General features: G+C 35.4%; 3 protein-coding genes across 4 annotated transcripts; 2 read left to right on the top strand and 1 right to left on the bottom strand.

Moving 5' to 3' along the window:
* Positions 1 to 462: 462 nt before the first annotated feature.
* On the bottom strand, positions 463 to 1,791 carry LOC121810505. The gene is made up of 2 exons (XM_042211267.1): positions 1,173 to 1,791; positions 463 to 962 (listed from the first exon to the last, which is right to left on the bottom strand). Exons 1-2 carry the CDS (start codon positions 1,789 to 1,791, stop codon positions 463 to 465), a joined length of 1,119 nt encoding a protein of 372 aa, XP_042067201.1.
* Positions 1,792 to 2,297: 506 nt separating this feature from the next.
* LOC121741257 lies at positions 2,298 to 3,401 on the top strand. Of its 2 annotated transcripts, none has more exons than XM_042133967.1 (2): positions 2,298 to 2,580; positions 2,675 to 3,401. In XM_042133967.1, the coding sequence occupies exons 1-2, from the start codon at positions 2,437 to 2,439 to the stop codon at positions 3,314 to 3,316; spliced, it is 786 nt and encodes a 261-aa protein (XP_041989901.1). In that variant the 5' UTR covers positions 2,298 to 2,436; the 3' UTR covers positions 3,317 to 3,401. The 2 variants fall into 2 exon arrangements, with proteins under 2 accessions (XP_041989901.1, XP_041989900.1); XM_042133966.1 differs by having other exon boundaries at positions 2,298 to 2,600.
* Positions 3,402 to 5,704: 2,303 nt separating this feature from the next.
* LOC121742288 (staphylococcal-like nuclease CAN2) lies at positions 5,705 to 7,777 on the top strand. Its single transcript, XM_042135393.1, has 9 exons — positions 5,705 to 6,163; positions 6,249 to 6,304; positions 6,377 to 6,491; positions 6,570 to 6,686; positions 6,781 to 6,968; positions 7,028 to 7,084; positions 7,161 to 7,320; positions 7,402 to 7,470; positions 7,546 to 7,777. The coding sequence occupies exons 1-9, from the start codon at positions 6,017 to 6,019 to the stop codon at positions 7,642 to 7,644; spliced, it is 1,008 nt and encodes a 335-aa protein (XP_041991327.1). The 5' UTR covers positions 5,705 to 6,016; the 3' UTR covers positions 7,645 to 7,777.
* The last annotated feature ends 16,088 nt before the right edge of the window (positions 7,778 to 23,865 follow it).

The raw sequence follows: 23,865 nt of genomic DNA, 5'->3' as shown, positions 1-23,865 counted from the left end.
TTCTAAAAATGAAAATGGAAACATGACATCTTTAGGCCATCTCCAACCATTTACACCAAACTCAAACCCATTTTTCTCGTTCTGTCACATCAAACAGTAATTCTACTCCAACCATTTACACCAAACCTAAAACCCAAAAGAATATTCCATATTCACCTACTTTTTTTACTTTTTCAATCTTAACTACATATTTATTTAAATTACACATTCACCCCACAACATTTTGTCAATAATTTTCCAAATATAATTAAATAATTTGATACAATTATTTATAATATATATATATATTAAATATATTATGCATTTAACAAAATATACACTAACTTCAAATTATAATGCATCAAACGTACTATAATAACATTCAAACATAAATTAAAATACATTCAAAGACATAATTAAAATACATTCAAAGATATCATGATTATATAAAACATAGGACAACACATAAAAAGTAGCTAAAATTCAAGATTGCGTATTTGAAAAATTTTCCCACAAATGATCAACTAATGCATTTCGAAGTTCTAGATGTGCACTTTTATTTCTTATTGCGGCATACCGAGTCAAGTACTCTTGAAATCGAACATCTTCATTTGTCGTCATCTCAACTTCTGGTTGTGGTGCGTGTCTAGCAACTTCGATTGGAGAACTCAGGTCACGCTCATTTTCAACTATCATATTATGCAAAATTATAAATGTAATCATTATGTCACACAACACTTCTTTATCCCAATACCGCACTGGTCCTGCTACAATTGAGAAACGTGATTGGAGAACACCAAATGCACGTTCTACATCTTTTCTACATGCCTCTTGCCTCATAGCAAAATACTTTTTCTTTGGGGTACGAGGCTCATGAATTGTTTGCACAATAGTAGACCATTTTGGGTATATTCCATCAGCTAGGTAATAACCCATATTGTATTCTTTGCCTTGAATAACATAATAAGCAGGAGGAGCAATACCTTGAGTGAGATTATAGAAAAGATGAGAGGAATCTAACACATTGATGTCGTTGTTGCTGCCGGGCAATCCAAAATAAGCATGCCATATCCAAAGATCATAATCTGCCACAGCTTCAAGGATAATTGTAGGACTCCCACTACGACCTGAATATGAACCGCTCCACCCTGTAGGACAATTTTTCCATTTCCAATGCATACAATCTAAACTACCTAGCATCCCTGGGAATCCACGTTGCTCACCAATATATAAAAGTCTAGCAATATCATTAGTTGTCAGGCTTCTCAAATATTGAGTTGAAAAAACTTCTATTATTGCACGACAAAAACGTTTTAGACTTTTGATAGCACTGCTCTCACTTATTTTCACATACTCATCACAAGCATCGGCTAGTACACCGTATGCCAATATACGAATAGCAGCTGTTACCTTTTGAAGAGATGATAGTCCAAGCCTTCCGGTTCTATCTCGTCGTTGCATGAAGTAGTCATCGTGTTCCTTAACTGCATCCACAATACGAAGGAACAATGGACGCGACATCCGAAATCTCCTACCAAACATGGTTTCATTATACAATGGATTATCAGCAAAATAATCATTGTACAATCTAGCGTGAGCACCCTCTCGGTCACGGTTGATGACAATATGCCCTGGAACTGATCCACGATATATATGTGGACTTTGATGGTCACGAAGGTATTGAATCAACATGTTGTTGTTGTCGATTCTACGTTGCATATCCTGCATAAATTGGTTGTAAGTGTATATCATATGAGAATTTTCACCATCTTCATCAGAAGATGAAGAGCTAGAAATAAAATTGGGATTCATGGTGAAAGATAGATGAATTTGAGTGATTGATTGATATGATAAATGATCAAAACATGCCTTCAATTTATAATGATTTTACAAAAGCACAATCCGTGTGCTTTCAATCGTAGCCACCCATCGCAAAAGTAGATCTAAATCCTAGCCATCCATTCAGAATCCGGAAACAAAAAAAGCACAATCCGCGTGCTTTCAATCGTAACCACCCATCACAAAAGTAGATCTAAATCTAGGCCATCCATTCAGAATCCGGAAACAAAAAAGCACAATCCGCTTGCTTTCAATCGTAGCCACCCATCACAAAAGTAGATTTAAATCCTAGCCATCCATTCAAAATCCGGAAACAAAAAAAGCACAATTTGCGTGCTTTCAATCGTATCCACTCATCGCAAAAGTAGATCTAAATCCTAGCCATCCATTCAAAAAGTAGAAAAAACATTTCATATCTATAAATATAAGAAACCACAACATCACAATTATCTCATCCCAGTTTTTATCTTTATCTTTTCCTCACAAAAATGTCAGTTCGTCAAGAAAGTTACACAGAGAATGAAGACATACTTTTGGGTAAAGTTTATATGGAAATTTCACAAGATCCTAGCATAGGCACATCACAATCAGCACAACGATTCTGGCAGCGCGTGGAAGATGGATTCAATCAAGTTGAAGAAAGAGATCCCACTTGGCCAGAGCGTACGCAAAGATCTATGCAGGCTCGTATTCAAGCCATCGAGAAAGCAACAAAAAAATTCCATGGATGTATCCGAGCTGCTGAAGCAAGAAATCGAAGCGGTGCTTCAAATGCAGACATAGTGAGTGTTTAATCATATTTTAATGTTTCATTTTCTCTTTGAACATGCGATTAATTGATTATAATTATTTGTAGATGAATGAAGCCATGCAAATGCTCAAGACAGATTCAAAATACAAATCCGGTTGGAAATTTTCTCATGTTTGGGAGATGATTAATAATTTTGAAAAATTTAAAGATTGTGCAGGGAGGAGCTCTAGACAACAAGCATCACGTGGGATGCAAAGTTCTGATTCAGAAAGTCAGGCTCATACTTTGCATGGCTCACAAAGTTTGTCTTCATTTCCAATGAGCTGTGATGATGACGAGGAACAAATCCTTGGCGGTTCTTCTTCATCAAGGCCTATCGGGGTGAAGAGGGCTAAACTGAAGAAAAAGCAATCAGATAACTCGGAATCAATTATTGCTACTCTAGAAAAACAAAATGAGCTATATACTGCAGGCATGAAACAAGCAAATGATAAAATGTCTATGTTTTTGAAACAACAAAAGAATAGCCATGATCTCAAAACTGTGAAGGAAGAAAATAAAATCATGGCTATGGACTTGAGCTCCATAGTCGATCCTGATAGTCGTGCTTATTTTCAAGTTGAGAGAAGACGCATTTTACAAAAAAGAGCTCAGCAACAAGAACAACCAAATGACTATGCAACTGGAACATATCCCTCGTACTTCGATAATATAGGAGGTTCTGGTTCTGGTTTACCGGATTATTAGATTATGTTTTTCATATTTGTTATTGTAATATGTCGTTTGTCTTTATTTTAGTTTTATGTCGTTGTAACATAATTTCCATTTTTAGGACGTGTTATGTAATAGGAGTACTTTTATTACTAAATATTGTAGTATTAATTTATATTTGTAATATTATAATATTAAATACTAATATTATAATTCATACTCAATAAAATAACTAATACTCATTAAATTATTTAATAAATTATATTAAATATAAATTCACAAATCACACAAAATAAATATTTAATACTAATAATTTATATAAAATAAACTAAATATCAATTAACTTTTTGAACTATATAAATATTGATAAAACCGTCCAACAAATAAATATTGTGCAATCATTACATTTATACATATAATAGTAATTAATTAGCCTATCTTAGATTCTCAAATAAATACTCCACATATGTTTAATTGAAGGTGGTTTAATTAGCCATGCCATTATACATATAATAGTAATTAAATATATTCTAAACCTAATTCTCTCTCCCAGCGCCGCTTCGTCTTCTTCATCTTCTCTGATTTTTCTCTTCTCTGCATCTCAAAATTCCCTTCACATCTTCTTCAACCATCTCATCTCTCCATAGATCGTTGCTTCCATTCCAAAATACAAAAGATGAGGGAGCAAATTACAATTTCCAAGAACTTCAAAAAGTGAAATGCAGTAGCTACAGTGCTACTGCATCTTTGGCGTGATACTGTTCACGAACGCAAAAAAAGGACGATTTCAGATGCGTTTTGGAGTATGATTGGAGGTGTTTCCACTGCAAAATTGCGTTTTGCAGTGGCGTTGGAGATGCTCTTAGTAGAACAAACTAAAAAGCAAAATGTGACATCTTTTATGGAACAGAGGGAGTATCACTTTTTCTCATTCTTACTTTACTCTCTCTTACTATACTCTCTCTTACTATACTCTATACTATATTCACTTTCTACTATATTTACTCTACTTTTTTTTTTCTCTTTTACTTCTTTATCTGTTTATTTAACACAATAGATATTTATTTTTTAAAATTGGTGACGAAAAGTTGCAGGGGAGGATTTAATTTAGCAATCTTAGAGCATCTCCAATGGCGGACGTCCGGTCGGACGTGCGCGACGGGCGATCGGGACGTCCGCCATTATGGCAGGGGAGGTCGGATACGGACGTCCCGTGAGGACGTCGGGTGTCCTCGCACGTCGGCGCGACAGGCGGGCGGACGTCCGCCATTGTGGCGTGGGTCGGACGTCCGATTTTTAAATTTTTTTATTTTTTTTAAAACTCTATATATACGGCTCGTTGAATTTTATTTCATTCGTACCACTTGTGTTAACAAGTTTCTCTCTCTACATCTCTAATTTCAAGTATATCTAGAATGTCTAGTGACAGTGATAGTGAGAATGAATTGGAGGTCGCTGTGGAAGGTGCGATAGATAGGCTGCTACAGCAGAGGGCGCAACATCAACGACATCAACGTTCTCCGGTCGTCGCCCCTGTTCAATGCTCAGTGCAATGGCGTTGGTCCCGCCATCAGTTTCGTCGCCAACGGCAACCAGCACAATATGGGATACTATTTGGCGGATGGGATATACCCAAACTGGCCCGTCTTTGTGAAGAGAATCAAGCATCCGCTCGGACAAAAGAAGTCTTACTTTGCGAGCCGTCAGGAAGCAACGCGCAAGGATGTGGAGCGGACATTTGGTGTGCTCTAGAGTCGATGGGCGGTAGTCAAGGGTCCTGCACGGCAGTGGTATATTCCCAACATCGGCGATGTCATGTACGCATGTATCATAATGCACAACATGATTGTCGAAAATGAAGGTGCGGAACTGACTCAGTGGACCAATGAAGATGATACGGGTGCATGTCCAAGTCACGGCGTGGCCACCGCGAATGTAAATATGGGGGTACCTCATGGAGAGGTCAAGCGGATGCGTGCATTTGCCGACATGCAGCAAACAGATGCCCATGTTCGACTTCAGAACGATATTATCGAAGAGGTTTGGACGCGGAAGGGTTGACGTTGATGTTTGTACTTTTTTTTGTTTTATTACTATGTAATTTTTTTTTCATATCATGTATGTTTTTTTTAAATGAAGTTGTTAAATTTCCCGTTCGTATTCGTGTTGAAATTTTATTTCCGTAAACGTAAATTGTTTTATTTGTGAATTTGTGATTTTTTTTATTGCGGGAAGTCCTAATGGGAAGGGCGATGGGAAGGGCGGATTGTGAAGGGGATGTCCTAGTGACGTGACAGAGGGATGAGAAGTCCTAGTGACGTGGCGGGAGGTGTTTTCGGGATGTCCTATTATATGTCCGAGTGGAACATCCGCCCACTGGAGATGCTCTTAATGACAACATGTATCCAATCAGCGATTCCTTTCTTGGAAAGGCAATAAAGGCAATGGAGATAGCCGTTGACTAATAATTTAGGAGCCGCTCCCCTTTCTCTCAAACCGTGGCTTCTCCTCATTCGTTTCTGAACTCGACTTTCATCACACCGTTTCCTCCAATAGAGTTTCACAGAGAGAGAGAGAGAGGAAGCAGCTCAATTGTAAATTTCACTTGCAATTTTCAATTTGTTTCCCTCATAATTGAATACTACCTTCTTCTGATTTTTCGTTAGTTTCGAAGTCAATTGTAAATCATATTCAAATATTGAACCCCCAAATCGGAATAAATTCCAAATTGTATAAATGGGAAACGCTCTAAGATTCCTGTGCGCCAAATGTTGCGAACCTTCGCCGGAATCCGATTCCGTCGGCCACCACGGCGTCACTGCCGAGACTGTCGGAGTTTCCGCCCTCGCTCACGATCTTTACAACTTTGAAATCACCAACCAGGTATCCCCAATTCCCAGATTTATTCGACTTTCCTTTTGTTCCCAAGAGCGATATGAGTAGTAAAGTACTAATTTTGCAATTTTAGGTTCCCCAAGAACTAGGTAAGCATGTTGTGTCATCCAGAAAAGCTCAATCCAACTGGTAAATAATCGACCAATTTTCCCTAATTAATTGATTTTAGCAAAAGCATTAAGCAACAAATGAAAATGAAAGGTACAAGAAGCTAGCTGTAGCTTGGAGGGAGACAAAACCGCCCCCTAAATCCGCGGAAGAAGCCTCGCGGCTCGTGATTCAGACGCTCAAGAGGCATCAGAAGGCGGACGTTGAGGTTTCTAACAGGATTAGCTTCATACCTTTTGGAATAATGAGTACAATTTATGTAATCTTGATTGCTTTGCTTGTAAAGGGTCTCTTAGCTTTCTATGGCCTTCCATTGCCTCACACTTTGGTGGAACTCACCACTGGGCCTCCTCCCTCCCACTCCCAGCCTCAAGGTCTCAAGTTCGAATTACATACTATACCCGTGAGACGACAATAGATGCTTCCTTTCAACCTTTTTCCAATTATTTAAACGTTGTTTCTGATTCAATAACTATGCAATTGGGCGGTGTCTACAGGTAGATCCGAAGGCTGTGGCAGATGGCGATACCATTACGGTATATGTAAATGTTGAAGACTCTAGGGAGTCCGCAAACATTCCTAGGGAAGTCCAAGTTGCAGCTGTTGAAAGAGTTAACGCTCGCTCTCAGAGGAATTATGATCGCGCGGATGAATTCCACAAGCATATCATTGATGCAGGGTACAGGTACGGATGATATGTGCTTACAGATTAGATAACCGGTGCTGATAAGGCTTCGTTTGCAGGGTGATAAATCTTCAAAACGAGGAGGTTCTCGCCAAGAAATACAGAATACGATTGAGGTATTGATTTACATAAAATGCATTTGAATGCGGTGATTGTTGAGACATTTATGATACTACATTGGTACTTAAACAGAGGAATTGATGCACCGGAGGGTAAAATGCCTTTTGGACAAGAAGCGAAGGACGAGCTGGTAAAAATTGTGCAGAACAAGTGTCTAAGAGTCCTTGTGTTTGATGAAGATCGTTATGGTAGGTGCGTAGGAGATATATATTGCAATGGCATCTTCGTTCAGGTAGTATGATCAACCTCTCTCTGATGGAATCTTTGATTATGATTTGAACACGATGCGACATATTGCTTTTAATTTTGATAGGAGTCGATGCTTAAGAAGGGGCTAGCATGGCACTACAAAGCCTATGATCGACGTCCGGAGCTGGATAAGGTTATCATCCGATTACACCTTAACTTCATCCCTAGTTATTTTGGATTTGAAGCCTTTATATTGTGTACAATGTAGTGGGAGAAAGAGGCTCGCGCAAAACGCGTGGGTTTGTGGTCGTCTTCTAACCCTGAGATGCCATGGGAGTGGAGAAAGGACAGACGTCAAGGCAGATAGATAGCCCACCATCTTGGTCCAAGGATCACATTGTGATTATGTTGTATTTAAGCAAATGGTATTGAAATTTTTCCTAACTTGTTAAAACTCTGATATTTCTTTCCCTTTCTAAGCACATCTATTTAAAAAATCAGATCATCTCTTGCAAATCACTAGTAATATTTCACTATTTTGTGACAAAAAAGATGGGTGCATTCAGTGGTGGATCCAGGAGGGAGGGGTCGACCCCCCTCCCCCCTAATTTTTCCTTATTCGGATGTAAAATTTCATTGTCCTCTCCCTCAACCACTGGGCGTGTTCATAAGATTTTTACAATTTATGCTATGTGAGCAACTTATAATGTCAGTTATCCACAATGCTCTATGGTGAAAAGCCATATTGTGCAATGTAGAAAGTGCATTCAGGGAGCACTCCCTCCTTTCCATAGTAATGGAGTTATTTTGTCATTTTGGTACGCTCCATAGCAGTTGGGTCATTTTCTTTTTTAGTAAAAGTCAACACATTTCTTCTCATTTACTTACTTTCTTTTACTTTATTATCTTTTTCATTTTCTACTTTATTCTTCTTTTACTCAACTCACGTAACACAGTTTTTCTTAAATCGCGTGCGGAACAGAAATGCATCTACTACCGCGGAACGGACGGAGTATTTGGTAGCATGCGATAAAGGGCTATGAATATTTTAGTCTTGGCTGATCGAATCAATTGAATGTTACTAAATACTCCATTCATCTGCGAATAGGAGTCATATTTGTTTTCGCGTGAGTTTTAAGAAATGATAAAAAAGTGGGTGGAAGAAAATTAGTGGATTAGAGGTTCCACTTGTATATATTAGTTTTAAATTATATATGAGTGAAATAAGTTGGTGGAATGTGATGTCTGTTTATCATTTATGTTAATTATGAACTGAGACTCCTATTTGTCGACGGACTAAAATGAAAAAAAAGGCAATCCTATTCGTTGACGGAGGGAGTATCATTTAACTTTATCCCACTCAGTGAAATAAAGAACTTATATAAACAATATATTCGGGTGAGCCTTTAGCACAGTTTTAGTCTTGAGAGTTTTCTTCAACAATGCTACCAAAAGAGTCCTTATCATAGTTTCTTTACTAGACAATTGTCCATACTTGAAACCCAGCTAATATATTTACTGAAAAAAATGGTTTATGGTAGTAGCCAAAATCATTAAAAATATACATTATTTCAACCAAAACTCAGAAAAATTAGAAGACAAAAAGGATGCAGTAATCCATCAACATTGAAGAACTGTGTGTTAAGATGGAAACAGAAGGCGGCAGAAGAAGAAGAGACAAGTTGAAAATTGAGCAACTGATGATAATTAAGATCCAAACAATAGCTTCGTTTGAATTTGAAAACGAAGCCAAGCATCACTGTTACAGAAGCATGGCAGCATACATAATAATGCTTAGACAAACTAAATTGACTTTCAGAGTATCAGAGATAAATTCAAAGAGAATCAGGATGTGATGCAGCCGAAGGATCCATATTTCAAGAGCCAATCACAGTGCTCGTCCTCACTAGTAGCAAAGCCGTGAAGTTCAAGGATAAATTGAATGGACTAATTCAAGAAGTTTTGGCTCTTGAATTATCCAAGAGGCCCATGGAATATAAAGGTCTAAGCAGTCCAAGTTGCATCACTTTAATTGCATGTGACTAGGCCAAAGAGTGAGGACAACTGGACTATCTGTAAAGAGAAGGGCCCATGGAAGAGAAGAAAGAGATTAGGAGACTGGGTAAATGAGATGATCGCCTTCATTCGCGCACAAGTGAAGAAGAAAAAGTACGAATTGTAATATTTTAAGTTTTACGCCTTTTAATTTTTAATTTCTAGGGTTTGTAATTTTTAATTTCCGACTGAAGAATGAATTTTCCATGTTTTAATTATATGTTCTAACGTTTTCTATTTACCGGTAAAATAGCTCGTAGTTGTGAATAATACAATTTAATAGTTGAGGTCTGGATGAGGCATGCAGGGTTGTGGGAGTTGTGGCCTAGCGTAGAAAATGAGGGAAATGATGACGTGGAGGGGACTTGGGTTGTGGATGCCCTAAGGAGGTCGATTCTCATATGATTATTATATGGAGTGAAGTACTCTCTCCGTCTCAACAAAGTTGAGTCGTATTCTTTTTTATGACGTCCCAACAAAGTTGAGTCGTATTCTTTTTTATGACGTCCCAACAAAGTTGAGTATTTGACAAAAAACAAAATATCTAATCACCATTAATTTATACTTCTTACTTTATTCCATCATCTACCTTGCTCTCTCTTATCTCTTCTACTTTTTTTCTCTCTTTTATTTTACTTTTTTTCAATTAATTCATTTAACAAAATTTCTTAATCTCTGTATCCAAAAGTTTTGACTTAACTTAATTGGGACGAGGGAGTAGTTCTTACATCCAGCATTAAACGAAGGCCATTTTTAGGACCCAAACTCCCATACCTTGAAGGGCAATTTAATACATTCATTTTTAATTTTCAATTGTCTCTACATGTTGCTTAATTAATTTTTTCATGATTATAATTACAATATTTAATTTTAATTGACCATTTTACAACACTTAATAATAGAGAAATACATGCAAAGTACTAATCTTAAATTTTAAATTAAATAGATCATCTCTCAGTTCCTCCAGATGCCATCAATCATAGTACATGAATTTTGTCGCTCAACTAGAAGCATCACTCAGAACTGACGAAATAATTGAAGTCTTTAGATAATAAAAACTGAATTAAATAAATATAATTGCTACTTTTAAATCCTTAGAATTCTTACTGTAGATCTATACATAGACAAATAGTAAAATAGTAAATTCTTACAGTTGATCTATACTTTTAAATCGAATGTAGTCTTCAGGCTTTAATTAATTAAAGTCAAATAGCAGACTTAAATTAATTAATGGATATTTATATCTTAAACACGAGAAATAATAAATTAAAGAGGTATAGCCCTGGATTACTCGTAATTTGGGATTAGACGGACATTCAATATTATTATACTATAGTGGATGATAATAATACTCTATTGGACTTGTATTAAATTGGGGCTCAATTTAATTAGTAAAAGTACAACATGTTTGGCCTAAGTCCAACCTCCATGGATCCCTAATCTGGTCCATCATAACTCTATATAAAGGAGACTAAATAGAAGACGAAATTAATGAATTTAATCATAAAATTTCATGCTCCCTCTTTTCCCGAGGAGACGGAAATTTTCATTCCCTTCTGGTGGGAATTCTATCTTCTGCCTAGTCAAGCCCTTTTCGATTTTGACAAGCTTTGCCCACCCAAAGGTCATTATCAGAGTTCGGGATACAGATTAGAAGGTTTGTGGTTGAGCATGAAGAACATCACGTGGAGAAGGCGCAAGCAATTGTCGATTCTTTGGAGAATCAGATCGGTAATTCTAAACCGTAGGAATTCATGAACTAGGGTTTTGATTCCTTATTTGTGAATTATATGTGTTCTAGTATGCAATTGATTGTTTTAACGTGTAGTTAATTAATTCCATAATCGGTCAAATAGATCTGTATATATGATTTATTTGTAAATGCATGACTTCCGCTGTGCAAGGGGCACCAAACCCCAATAATTGGTATCGGAGCCAATTTTTGGCTCTGATTATGTGGATTAATTTCATGTTATGTAAATTGCTTGAATGCTTGAAAGATTTTTACATAAGAATTGGTTTTATAAAATTACGTGTTTCATTACTTGTTAGAATCAATTGATTCTTTTTGTAATTAATTGGCGTAATTTGTATAAACTAATTATGTAATTATTGCGTGGGTAATTTGTGTTGCTCTTTACCTTTATGTACGAGAATCCAATCACGAAAATTATTTGGTGTAATTTACTAAGTAATCAATCATTACATGGACGGTGGTTGTTTAAATCAATTCGTTCGTTCATGTTGGTATGAATGAGTGTACGTGATTTTGGAGTTGTGGTATCACTGCGACAACCTACGCGGACTGAAGTCGTTTGGTAGCATCACGGCTACGAGGAGATTTCCGGCAGCGCTGCGGACATGAAGCCACAGCAGTTTGCGGTGATACAGCGCCGACGGTTGTGGAGAAGTTACAGCAGCGGTGGGGGTTCGAGTGGGAGCCTTTCGTGGGCAGTTCCCGGGCTCGGATGAGGCTGTTTTCTCAGCAACTGCGCAGCTGTGGGGAAACGAAGCAGCGACGACGACGCAACAACGTTGTCGTCAGGCAGCAGCGGCGTCCCTCCGTGACCAGCTCCACCAGCAGCGCTGAATTAGGGTTTTTTTTCCTAAGAAGACTTGAATTAGGGTTTCCTAACCCTAGAAATTAATTTTGAATATATTTCAAGATATAATTTAGAATAAATTTTGAATATATCAATTTAATTGGATTATCTATAAAATATAATTTTTAATTAAATTATGGATTAATGTGATTTTTATCCTTATTTTATGGATTTAGATAGATTAAATTCTATCTAAATAAATCCTAGATAAATTAGGATAATAATTAATTTTATTTTGTCTTATGGATTTATATAGATTTAATTCTATGTGAATAAATCCTAGATAGACAAGATAAATAATTAATTATATTTGGATTTTATCCTTATTTTATGGATTTAGATATATTTAATTATATCTAGAGAAATCCTAGATGAATTTGGATGATAGTAATTAAATTTATTTACGTCATGTGGATTAAGATAGAGTTTATTCTATCTTGGTGAATCCTAGATAGACTAAGATAAATTTTAATTATGTTTAACCATATCTTGTAGACATTGATAGATTTATATATATATGGAATATATCTTAGTAGATTTGGATAATTAAAATCCATTTTTATTTTTATCTTGTGGATATTTATAGAATTAATTCTATTTAGAAAATATCCTAGTAGATTTAGATAATTAATTGTATCTCTATCTTATAGATATTGATAGATTTATATCTATCTAGAATATATCTTAGAAGATTTAGATAATTGTTAATCCAGTATTGTAATTATCTTTTGGATTTAAGATAGATTTAGTTCTATCTAGTTAAATGATGTAAATCAAATAATGATAATTCTACTCAAAGATTTCTCCTGATTTTTATATGAAAATCATATCTAACAACTAATTATTGAAGTTTAATTATTATATATTAATTGATATATTTTCATGTATAGTGATTTACGTGTGGGTGGATAGCAAATTTTGGATGAACAAAACTCCTCCTGCATGGGCTGTTACAAGCATACATCAATCTATGATCTAAATGAATTTGTTATGTACCTGGATGTGCATCGAATGTGTTGCAATTCTGTGAGAATGTAGTTAGGCAGAGAGATTTATGAGATGATGCCTTACATATGTATGTGTATATCCAATGCATCACGTGGAGCTTGGCAAATTATATAAGTGGGCCCGCCCATAAAATATTTGCAAATTGAAAGAAGCCCAGTATTGTGTGACCTATTTGGAGGAAAGGGAATAAATACGTGCATATAAAAAAAGAGAAGAGAAGGCAGCAGTGGGGGACGCCACTTTTGAGGGAGACACGCAGAGATAAGAAATTGAGATCTTCCATTGAGCAATTGAGAAAAAGGGGACGATTCTAGACGAATTCAGCGGAGAAAACGAAGAGAGAAGAGAAGGGAGAAAATTCCATCCGTCATCTACTCTAAATTTACTCCATGATTTCTTGGGTTTCATCTCCATTTACCATTGTTCTTAGTTTAATTATGTTAGGCTAAGAATCTTGTGTTACTCCAAACACGTAGTATGACATTTTGATTTCGTGATTTATTCTATGCTCGTTTTTGTCTCATGTTCGTTATTACTACTTATTTGATTGAATGAATTTATTACTTTAGGTGCATCTTTAGTGATAATTCAATAGTCTTGATTTAATGTCTCTTTAGCTTGAATTAAGATGGATTGTGGTGGTAATGAATTATTAATTGGAATTGTTTAGATGACAACTTGATAATGGATTTTGATCTTAATTGCAATTTTACTTTGAATCTCGCGCTCCCGTAGGGTTCTCAGGATTATTGAATTTGGTTTAAAGAGTAAGTGTTTAGCTATTCTTTGACTAGTTTATGCTTAGCATGTTTAGTGCTTGCATGATTTATTTTAATTGCCCCGAACGTATGAGATAGAATTGAATGCATAGGATTAATCCGTGTCTTGTCAGCAAGTGTTTGGAGTAACAATTGTCTCACTTGTGTTAATTTGAATTCAACTTTATTTTTCATTATTTTCAGAAAACAAACTTCAAACAAAAACATTCATCTTTACTGTTATTTTTATTTATTTGGAGTTAAACGAACTTACCTTCCCTGTGGATCGACACCTTAAATTACTACACACGAAGTTGTACTCTTGCAGTGAAGTGGTAATATTAGGGATAATTTTGTGAACTTGAGTGCATATCTATTCTGATTTAAAAAGACCTAAAATTACACGCCATTAAATCCTAGTTAAATTAATTAATATTAATTCTAGTTTATCCTAATTTTATGGATATAAATATATTTATTTATATTTAGAAAATATCCTAGATAAATTTGGATAAAGATAATACATGATAATCCTAATCTTATTGGATTTTGATAAAGTTAATTTTATCTAGAATAAATCTTAATAGATATGATATATTATAGTTTCTTATTCTAAATAATTTAAGATCTTCTTAAATCTTAGAGTGATTGGATTTTATCTTATGGATTTGGATAGATTTGTTTCTATCCTGAAATATCCTAGTACGATTTTGATAATGATAATCCAAGATCAGTCGTATCTTGAATTTAAGGATTTGATTTTATTCTTATAAAATCTATAATAATCCCAAAAAGGATTTAGATAGATTCAACTCTATCTAGATAAATCCTAAATTAATTTGGATAGTCATTATCCAAGATAAATTTATCAAATCTGAAATTCATATTTTGGATAAGATAAGGAATTCATTATTTATTTAAATCTTCCTAGATTTATTAAATAATTTCAATAATTATCCAATGTGATTAATCACCATGAATTAAATGGATTTATCTATTTATTTGGTGTTAATCTGTTTTAAGTGGATTATCTGCCTTATCTGCTTGTGTGATAATTATGCAAAAACCATGTTTAAAATGACTAAGCGATAATTACAACAGTGTGTTGTATATGGTCTCCATAAATTGGTCTATATAGTGGGAGCAATAATCCTACGAAATAGCAAGTTCGTAAGATTAGACTTCTTTATAGTAGATTGCTTAAAATAGAAGCTTGTTTCTAATGTTATCGCGACCCACCCTAGTGGGAGCCATAATTCTACGAAATTGCTAGTTCGTATGTTTAAGCATATTTATAAGATAGCTATGGAATTTTGTTAGTGTCGTACGACCTTCCCTAGAAGGAGTATCAAAACAGAAATGAAATTCCTAGATGCAAATATTTATGGTAAATGCTTAGGCAATATTTGGTGGCCATGCCACCTTAGTGGCTCTGGACTATCCGTCGGTATTGTGACCAGGAAATTGTTGGAATCCGAATTTGTATGACCTCCCTAGAGGCGTACTTATTTTGGTTTTCACGGTTGCGAGATACATAAATTGTTTTGTGGTTGTTTGCGATTATGTATTAAGCATAGTATGTGATAAATAGTTTTATTTCTTCTCAGCCAAATTCTTAATAATGTCTGCGAACCTTAAAGAAATCAAACTCGAAGGCAAAAATTATGTAGACTGGAAATATTAAATGGATAAGATTCTCATTGCTGAAAACTTAAAGTTTGTACTCACTAATTCATGTCCTCCATTTCCTCGACAAAATTCTACAAAGAAAGTTTGAGAATGCATTTTACGCATGTACTCGATAAGTTCTTTAAGGAAGAATGTCAAACTACTTTCTTTTAAGTAGTGAGATAAGTCTTGGTTTATACCAATGATAAAAGAATATCCAATGAGGACGTTGTCCAGATTCTATTGGAATATCCAAAACAGATACAAAGTTTTGATGAATCTTCTGATTCAGTTACTCAAATAGTTTCTACACTCAGTTCATCGCCAAATGTAATAGGAAGTGAGTACAAGAAGGTTGTTACTGAAAAGTTGGAAACCTTCAGCATTGTATTCACTTTATTACTTTTGGAGGAAGATAACATGATAGCTGACGAATTCATCAAGGCTACATCTTTCCTATGTCTTAGTTCAATCGAACAGAAGACTAGCAATGGAAAGAGGGAATAGCTGAATTGTCATCAAAGAAAGCTATAAAGGCACGAAAAATTGGGTGAAAAAGTAAAAGAGAAGATGCATTGTGAGTCGGATTGACCTCTTCTACAGAAGGACAATGACTTAGATAACAATGCAATTTCTAAAAGAGAGATCTAGATCCAGTTGGGCAGTTGTTGCAATGGGATCTATTTTTTATGCTCACTTTATTGTTTTGTTTTGATGTATAAGACTTTGTTTTATTGGTACAGTTTAGCTTGGAAAGAATTCAGTTTCAGTTTCTAAACGTGTTAATGATTAAATGATGTTCGATGTCATTTGATAATGCTTGCATTATTGAGAAATGTGGATCGAATATCTATCATAGTACCATAGAAAAACAAATTATACATCATAGTATCTAAACAATATAATTGCAAAAAGATTGAGTTTAACACCACAGTTCAACTTCTTAAACAATAAATGATAAAGTATTTATGGTACTTAATCATAAGGCCAAGAAAGTACTTAGTAATTGTTCAAACTGATTTTGTCTAACTCAAGCGACTATCAAGATTTTAACAACTTGTTTGTTAAATAGCTTAAAGGTCAAGTAAGTCTGGTTGATGCACTATAAGTTAGAATCCTTTGGTGGTTCAAGGGATTCAGAATACTTATAGAGATGCAACATAGAAAGACTAGTAAGTCTCAATGGTTTACACCATAAGAGACGAGCAAATGAGTTAAGATCAGTAGTGGGAGTTAAATCCTAGTTGACTACTCCAAGCATTCTTCTAAAGAATGAGATAGTCATATAAGAAGATATCGAAGTCTATCGAAGACAAGTTCGATAAGTGAACAGTTTTACTCAATAACACCTTATCATTGATGTGATATACGTTGGAAACAACGAGTTATACCTTAAAGAAACTATCATAACATCAGTACCTTCTACAACACACGATTTGTGGACTAGAGGCAAGTTTAGTCCAGCACATCTCAAGGTGTGGAGTTATTCCAACACATGTTTTGGAAAAGGTATCCAAGTAATTGGAGTTGTGTACTGAGGTATGTTTTAAGGTTGTCCCAAATGATAGAAAAGGTACATGTTCTATAATCTTCACGGCAAGATATGTGTTTGTTTACACGAATACTAGATTTTTTGATAAAGATTATGAGGAAGAACTACAAGCCTAACAAACATGATAATTCTCAAGATAATGAGAATATCTATTTTCCATCTTAACCAAGAAGTCATACCATTAGAAACTTATGCACTAAGAAAATCAACGTTTGTACCTAAGATTGTAAGAGTCGTGTCGTAGTGGGAGCGTTCTTTGCGAACATAATAAGTTCATGGGTCTAAAAGAGTCTTAAGACTCAGTCTTAGATCAACTTGAACATAATCCCTGTAACTACAAGGATGCAATGACTTGTTCAAATAATCATTCTTGATAAGATGGTAGATTCTGAATAACAATCTTAAATAGACAAGAATGTTTGCAAGACTTGCGATACTACCCATAGACTATTTCAGTCAGTGGGAGCTAGTGGACCTGCAAGTGTAAGCATGGATCTCAAAAGGCTAGAACAATGGCAAAGGGTTATACCCAGAGAGAATTATATTCTCGCCTGCCATTTTTACCTAAGTCGATTTGTATATTGTCTATTGTAGCCAACATAAATTAGGATGTATGTACTATGATTGTCAAGACAGTTTTCTTTAAGTAGAAGGTTGAGGAGATCATCTGTATGGAACATCTTAATAGTTATGTAATACAGGGCAAGAAAGTTGAAAGTGCACTATATTTGGTATTCTTGGTCTATACGATGATGACATCTATAAAAGTTGATAAACAACTAAGAGGGTTATCTAGCGTAGGAAACTGGTCGTCTACCCAGTTTAAGGATGATGGATTTAAGATAATCTAGTTACATTCTAAGCATCTATGTCATTAGATTGCTAGAAAAAGAATGTATGTTTTCTTAAAGAATCCTACATCTACAAAATACTTAGACACTTTAGCATTGAAAATTCCAAGAAAAGGTTTTTCTTTTTCTAGACAGAATTATTTTGTCTCTAGTCAAGCGTTTTTCGACATTGAATGAGATCAAGAAGAATTAGACAAGTTCCATAATTGGAAGTCTCATATATGCTATGATGTGTATTAAGTTAGATATTAGCTTTGTCGTTGGCATAGAAGCATGATATCATTTAACCATGGCCAAGGACATTGGATTGGGTAAAGAATATACTATAGTACTTGAAGACGACTTAACGGTATGCTCTAGTTTATCAGACATCCATGTTATGTCCTTAGGTTACCGTTAGGAGTTGAAAACTGAGTCATGAAGGAGTGTGATTACATCACAGACTCTATCATGAAAATTACAAGTGTGGTTTCATCAGAAACTACTAAGGTAGTTGTTAATCTCAGTAACTTCCTAATAGCTTTGACCGTGATTCCGAGTATGTGTATGAGTATTATATTTTGTTATAATTACTCTAGTCATATGTCTAACTCAAGAGAAACACGAGTTGATGAAGCTAAACAATCACATATAGCAGAAGTATGGAATTAATTAAGGAAAAGTGCGCAGCGAGACATTATGGGTACCAAGATATCATCAGAGAACAACCAGACAAAATTTTTTTTTACAAAATGCCTAAATGGTCACACGAGGTGAAAAGTATGGTAGTTCGATGTATCATGGTTCGAGACCTGCTTAGAGTATAAGTGGGAGAGTTTTGGCAGTGGGTATACTCGAAAGCATGATTTTGAGTATAAGTGGGAGATTGTTAGAATTGATATACTAAAAAGCATATTTCGAGCATGTTGCACGGATAAAATTGCTTGTATACAATAAACTCTACAATCCACTTTTAACCCAAGGCGAGAAGAATTAATTTTATCGCATTGGTGTTTGCTTATGCATTTATAAGATGTTTCTCAAACATTTAAATGTATAAGAAGCAAATAAGTCTATTCTTCTGCATAGTAGACTGGCCGTGAACGACGTTCGCAGAAGGTGGGGCAGTCGGTTCTTTGTAGAAGAGAAAAATAATTTCACAAACTAGATAGGCTTTGGCTACCTATCGTGAAAGGTTGCAGTGTCAGTCCGCATGTTTCCTTACCTTTGGAAATAAACGACAATGATGTGGTTTAGCACTGAAGGATCTAACAGTTGAGATAAGTCTTTCTTGCTATTTACTGAAAGACGAGGTCTCGGTGATTGTTATTTGTTAATCATTGTTGACATAACATTGAGCATACGATATTGATTATGCACTACTTTGATTTATTGAATGGTGCGGATTTTTCGCAATCAAAGAATCCTGGTATCTTGGGTAGTGGTGATCAATGTCTAGAGGTGCCAGTATTGTTATAGCAATGAATCGTGTGCTGGGTGAGTCCAGTTTGATAATATCCTCAAGAGGTGTTCGAAAAAGGTTTTATTATTCAGAAACCCGGCCGGTTGGAATTTATTCCAGAATAATAAATAAAGATTTTGAACTAGACAACTCTTGGAAAAAGATATTAATTAATTAAAGTCAAATAGCAGACTTAAATTAAATAATAGATATTTATATCTTAAACACGAGAAATAATAAATTAAAGAGGTATAGCCCCGGATTACTCGTAATTTGGGATTGGACGGGCAGTCAATATTATTATACTATAGTGGATGATAATAATATTCTATTGGACTTGTATTAAATTGGGGCTCAATTTAATTAGTAAAAGTCCAACAGGTTTGGCCCAAGTCCAACCTCCATGGATCCCTAATCTGGCCCATCATAACTCTATATAAAGGAGACTAAATAGAAGACAAAATTAATGAATTTAATCATAAAATTTCGTGCTCCCTCTTTTCCTGAGGAGATGGAAATTTTCATTCCCTTCTGGTGGGAATTCTATCTTCTGCCTAGTCAAGCCCTTTTCGATTTTGACAAGCTTTGCCCACCCAAAGGTATCAGAGTTCGGGATACATATTAGAAGGTTTGTGGTTGAGCATGAAGAACATCACGTGGAGAAGGCGCAAGCAATCGTCGATTCTTTAGAGAATCAGATCGGTAATTCTAAACCGTAGGAATTCATGAACTAGGGTTTTGATTCCTTATTTGTGAATTATATGTGTTCTAGTATGCAATTGATTGTTTTAACATGTAGTTAATTAATCCCATAATCGGTCAAATAGATCTGTATATATGATTTATTTGTGAATGCATGACTTCCGCTGTGCAAGGGGCACCAAACCCCAACACCTCCGTCCCATAATAGATGACACACTTGGGGATTGGTACTTGATTTTAGGTGATGTTGTTTTGTGTGTTAGGTGGAGAGAGAGAAAATAGTACATTTATATTAATGTGAGAGTGAGCTTTTTCCAAAAAAGGAAATGTGACATCTTTTGTGGGATAAACTAAAAAAGAAAGTGTAACATCTATTATGGGACGGAGGGAGTACCTTTTTCTTTTTCTTAGTAGTCTTTTTTTAATCATTTCTCAACAGATATGTTAAAATACTAAAATATAGAAATAATGCGATTACAGAACATATTTTGCATAACTGACATTAAAAACGAACCAAATCTAAGCCTTAAAAACATGCAAAATCCGTGTTCATTAACATCCCGCCAAATCAACATCAGAAAATATACTCATGATTACGACTGACTTAGTTGAATAGAAGAGGCCATAGCTTAAAGTTCCCATCCAATATATATTTCAAAATTTTCCCACCAGCTAGCATATGTCCTATGCATGGCTTGGAAAGAAACTTGCTTAGAGTCCAGAGGAAAGAGTCACACAACCAACAAATGTTTAACCAATTTATACAATCTAAATGTAAAATAAGGAGACATAGGCAACGTTCTTAAAAGAGAGTCCATTAGTGAGTGAAATGATAATTAAATTATTGCTGTCTTGTCACGACCGCCCTTACTAAGGATAGTAAAGACGGGGAAATCGTGACTAGGGAAGGGACTAAGGAGCGGGGAAGAAGAAGGGGAAAACAATGAAAGACAACATCTTAAACAAAGCTTCAAAAGAAAAGTTTTAATAGATTAAACAATTAAGCAGCGGGTTAATATCTCAAGGTAATTAATGTCATAAAGTAGTGTAGAGTAAAACGAAAGACTTTATCAAGAACGATTCGAAACAAGGCAGCGAAATAAATGTGTCTAGGGAGTCATAGGGAGACGCCTATGTATGAAGACACGACGCATCCAGAATTTCTTAAGGCTCGACTCAACATCCGCCGCAACATCACCGCTCAACCTGCACATAAAGAAAACATATGCAGGGCTGAGTACTTGACATACTCAGTGGTCACACGCCAAAATATTTGATAAAAGTTATGTCATCCATACCATAGTGAACTCGAGTTTTAACATTTTAGAAAAGAATATCATCGAGTATCACAAAACATTTTCGTAGACTGGCCAGTCAAAACAATCTCCCCACTTTCTCCACAATCAATCAATCAATCACATCCTCTTACCATAGTGCGACGAAAGTGTGGCCACACTATTTGCCCACGAGACCGGCCGACTAGCAAGGACGGCTCCCGATCCCATCTGTGTACACAGGCTGATAAGGTTTGCGGCCCTACTCAGACTCGAATTAATTTCACACATAGCCCTATAGCCTAACGGAGCAAGCTCAAACGAACTAGGCATCAGGCAACAATCTCAACATCAAAACAATCATGGCATGACATAACACTTTAAACCACCCTTATAACTCCAATATCATAATTTTGAAACGTAAAAGAGTTTTAGCAAAGAAAGCCCACCTCGATTGCTTACAAATACGGTTCACAACTTTATTGAAATCCTTGCTCTTCATACCCACGTACGCACAACAATCCTTACCAACTTGATAACCACATAATACAACACAATCAGTTTTCTATCAACACATTACTCATGCATGCCCTATCGTTCCTTTCATCATTTTCTTATATTGCCCATCCCAACGTTCACCATCGTAAACGAAACGAAACCATTTGGCATACATCAACGTGCAACACATAATCACATCATAGGATAAGTTCTTACTCACACATGTATCATGTATTTCATTCAAAACATGCCGACAAGACTATTTCAATCAAGACATGAATCTGGCAGAACAGCGCAGTCGTTTTTTTAAAAATCATTAAAACTCCATCCGATATCATTTGAAGCTAAAATTTGGCCACCACACAGTAGACACATCAAGGTTCATCCAGTTATAAATCCACACCGAAATCACATCTTTATGTCGGTCAAAACAAAAACGAAACTCACTGGACGAGAATACAAATTCTGACAAGACTGCGCAGTTCAATTGAAAAATTCGTTAAACATTCATCTTTCGTCAAAAGAGGTTGAAATTTTGACACAACCCAGAAGACACCTAAAATTTCACTCAGTTAAAAATACATGTCAAAATAAGATCGTTTGATCGGTCAAAAACCCGTTGGAACCTACTGTACGAACACAATAGTTTTCATGTTCAACATTCACAAACTAGGGTTTGTGTATCATTCATCCACACATACATATTCATGCTTTCAACACATATTCATGCTTCAAAAACGACATCACGACCATGTTTTCCTATTTACACATTGCATTCACCAATGAATCACCCACAAACTCGCACACACACATACATATTCATGCAAACATTCTTCCCAACCGATTAATTTTTTTATCTACGATTTCTACACTCACTATATGCATGAGGGGATCAAGAAACATGGATTCAATGGTAAGAAGGAGAAAGATGAATCAAAGTATACCTTTCTCTTGAAAAACAATCGGTAGGAATGAAGAATGATGCGATTCTTCGATGAATCTGGAATTTACAACTCCACAATGATTCAAGAACAAGGAATTGTGGAAGAGAGGAAAAACGTTTGGGAGGAGAGGGAGGAAAAGAGGCATGTATTATGAAGATTAGGGTTAGGGCTCTTTTAATTTATAGTCTAGGATAAATCCCACAATAAAGCAATTAAAATTGTGGAAGAATAAAATAGAGGTCAATGAATAAATCCCACCATTAAAAGGAAAATAGAGGTCAATGAATAAATCCCAATTAAATTTACAAAATAATTCCTTCTCCTAATTAATAGGAAAATTTCTAAAATTTCACGGGATGGACAAGGGGTCGAAAATCATGTAGAATAAAATATGGACAATTTAGTTTGGATTTAATTTGGATAAAATATCCCAAAACAATTAATTAAATCCAAGAAAGAAAGTATTATTTCTAATAAATAGGAGGACCGAAAATTTCTATAAAATGGCTAGAATAATTATGCACGATCCCATTTAATTTAATTCACACATTGGAAATTTAATCACATTATTTCACATAACTCACAACAACTAATTTCTTATAATTAACTCAATCACATAGAGATTAAATTTCATCATTGAATTTCCCAAAACAACATCCTCATCAAAAAATAAAAAATAAAATAAGTCACAAATTTTCGGGGTGCTACATCCTTCCCCTCTTAACAGAAATTTCGTCCTGAAATTTGGCCGTCTCACATAACACACATTTATAACATCATGTCACTCATGCTCATGTTTCAACATAATAGCACCATCACATTGTCATATTCACACATAACTTTCATACACATGCATACTCTTGCCAAAACATCCTTATCATCACATCATCGATTTCATATTCTTTCAATAACTTAAAACATACCTCACTTTCTTGTGGTTGAGCGTGATGCTTCTGATGTTGAGCCTTCATGACACTTTTAGTATAGGGGTACTAATCTAGACTTAATCTGAAAGAACACTCTCGGATCAGAGCGAAAGAACGAAGCTCTGATACCACTTTGTCACGACCGCCCTTACTAAGGATAGTAAAGATGGGGAAATCGTGACTAGGGAAGGGACTAAGGAGTGGGGAAGAAGAAGGGGAAAACAATGAAAGACAACATCTTAAACAAAGCTTCAAAAGAAAAGTTTTAATCGATTAAACAATTAAGCAGCGGGTTAATATCTCAAGGT

This window comes from Salvia splendens, chromosome 7 (assembly GCF_004379255.2).
Source record: "Salvia splendens isolate huo1 chromosome 7, SspV2, whole genome shotgun sequence".
Classification (NCBI taxonomy): Eukaryota; Viridiplantae; Streptophyta; class Magnoliopsida; order Lamiales; family Lamiaceae; genus Salvia; species Salvia splendens.
This window is presented reverse-complemented; position numbering and strand designations above follow the sequence as displayed.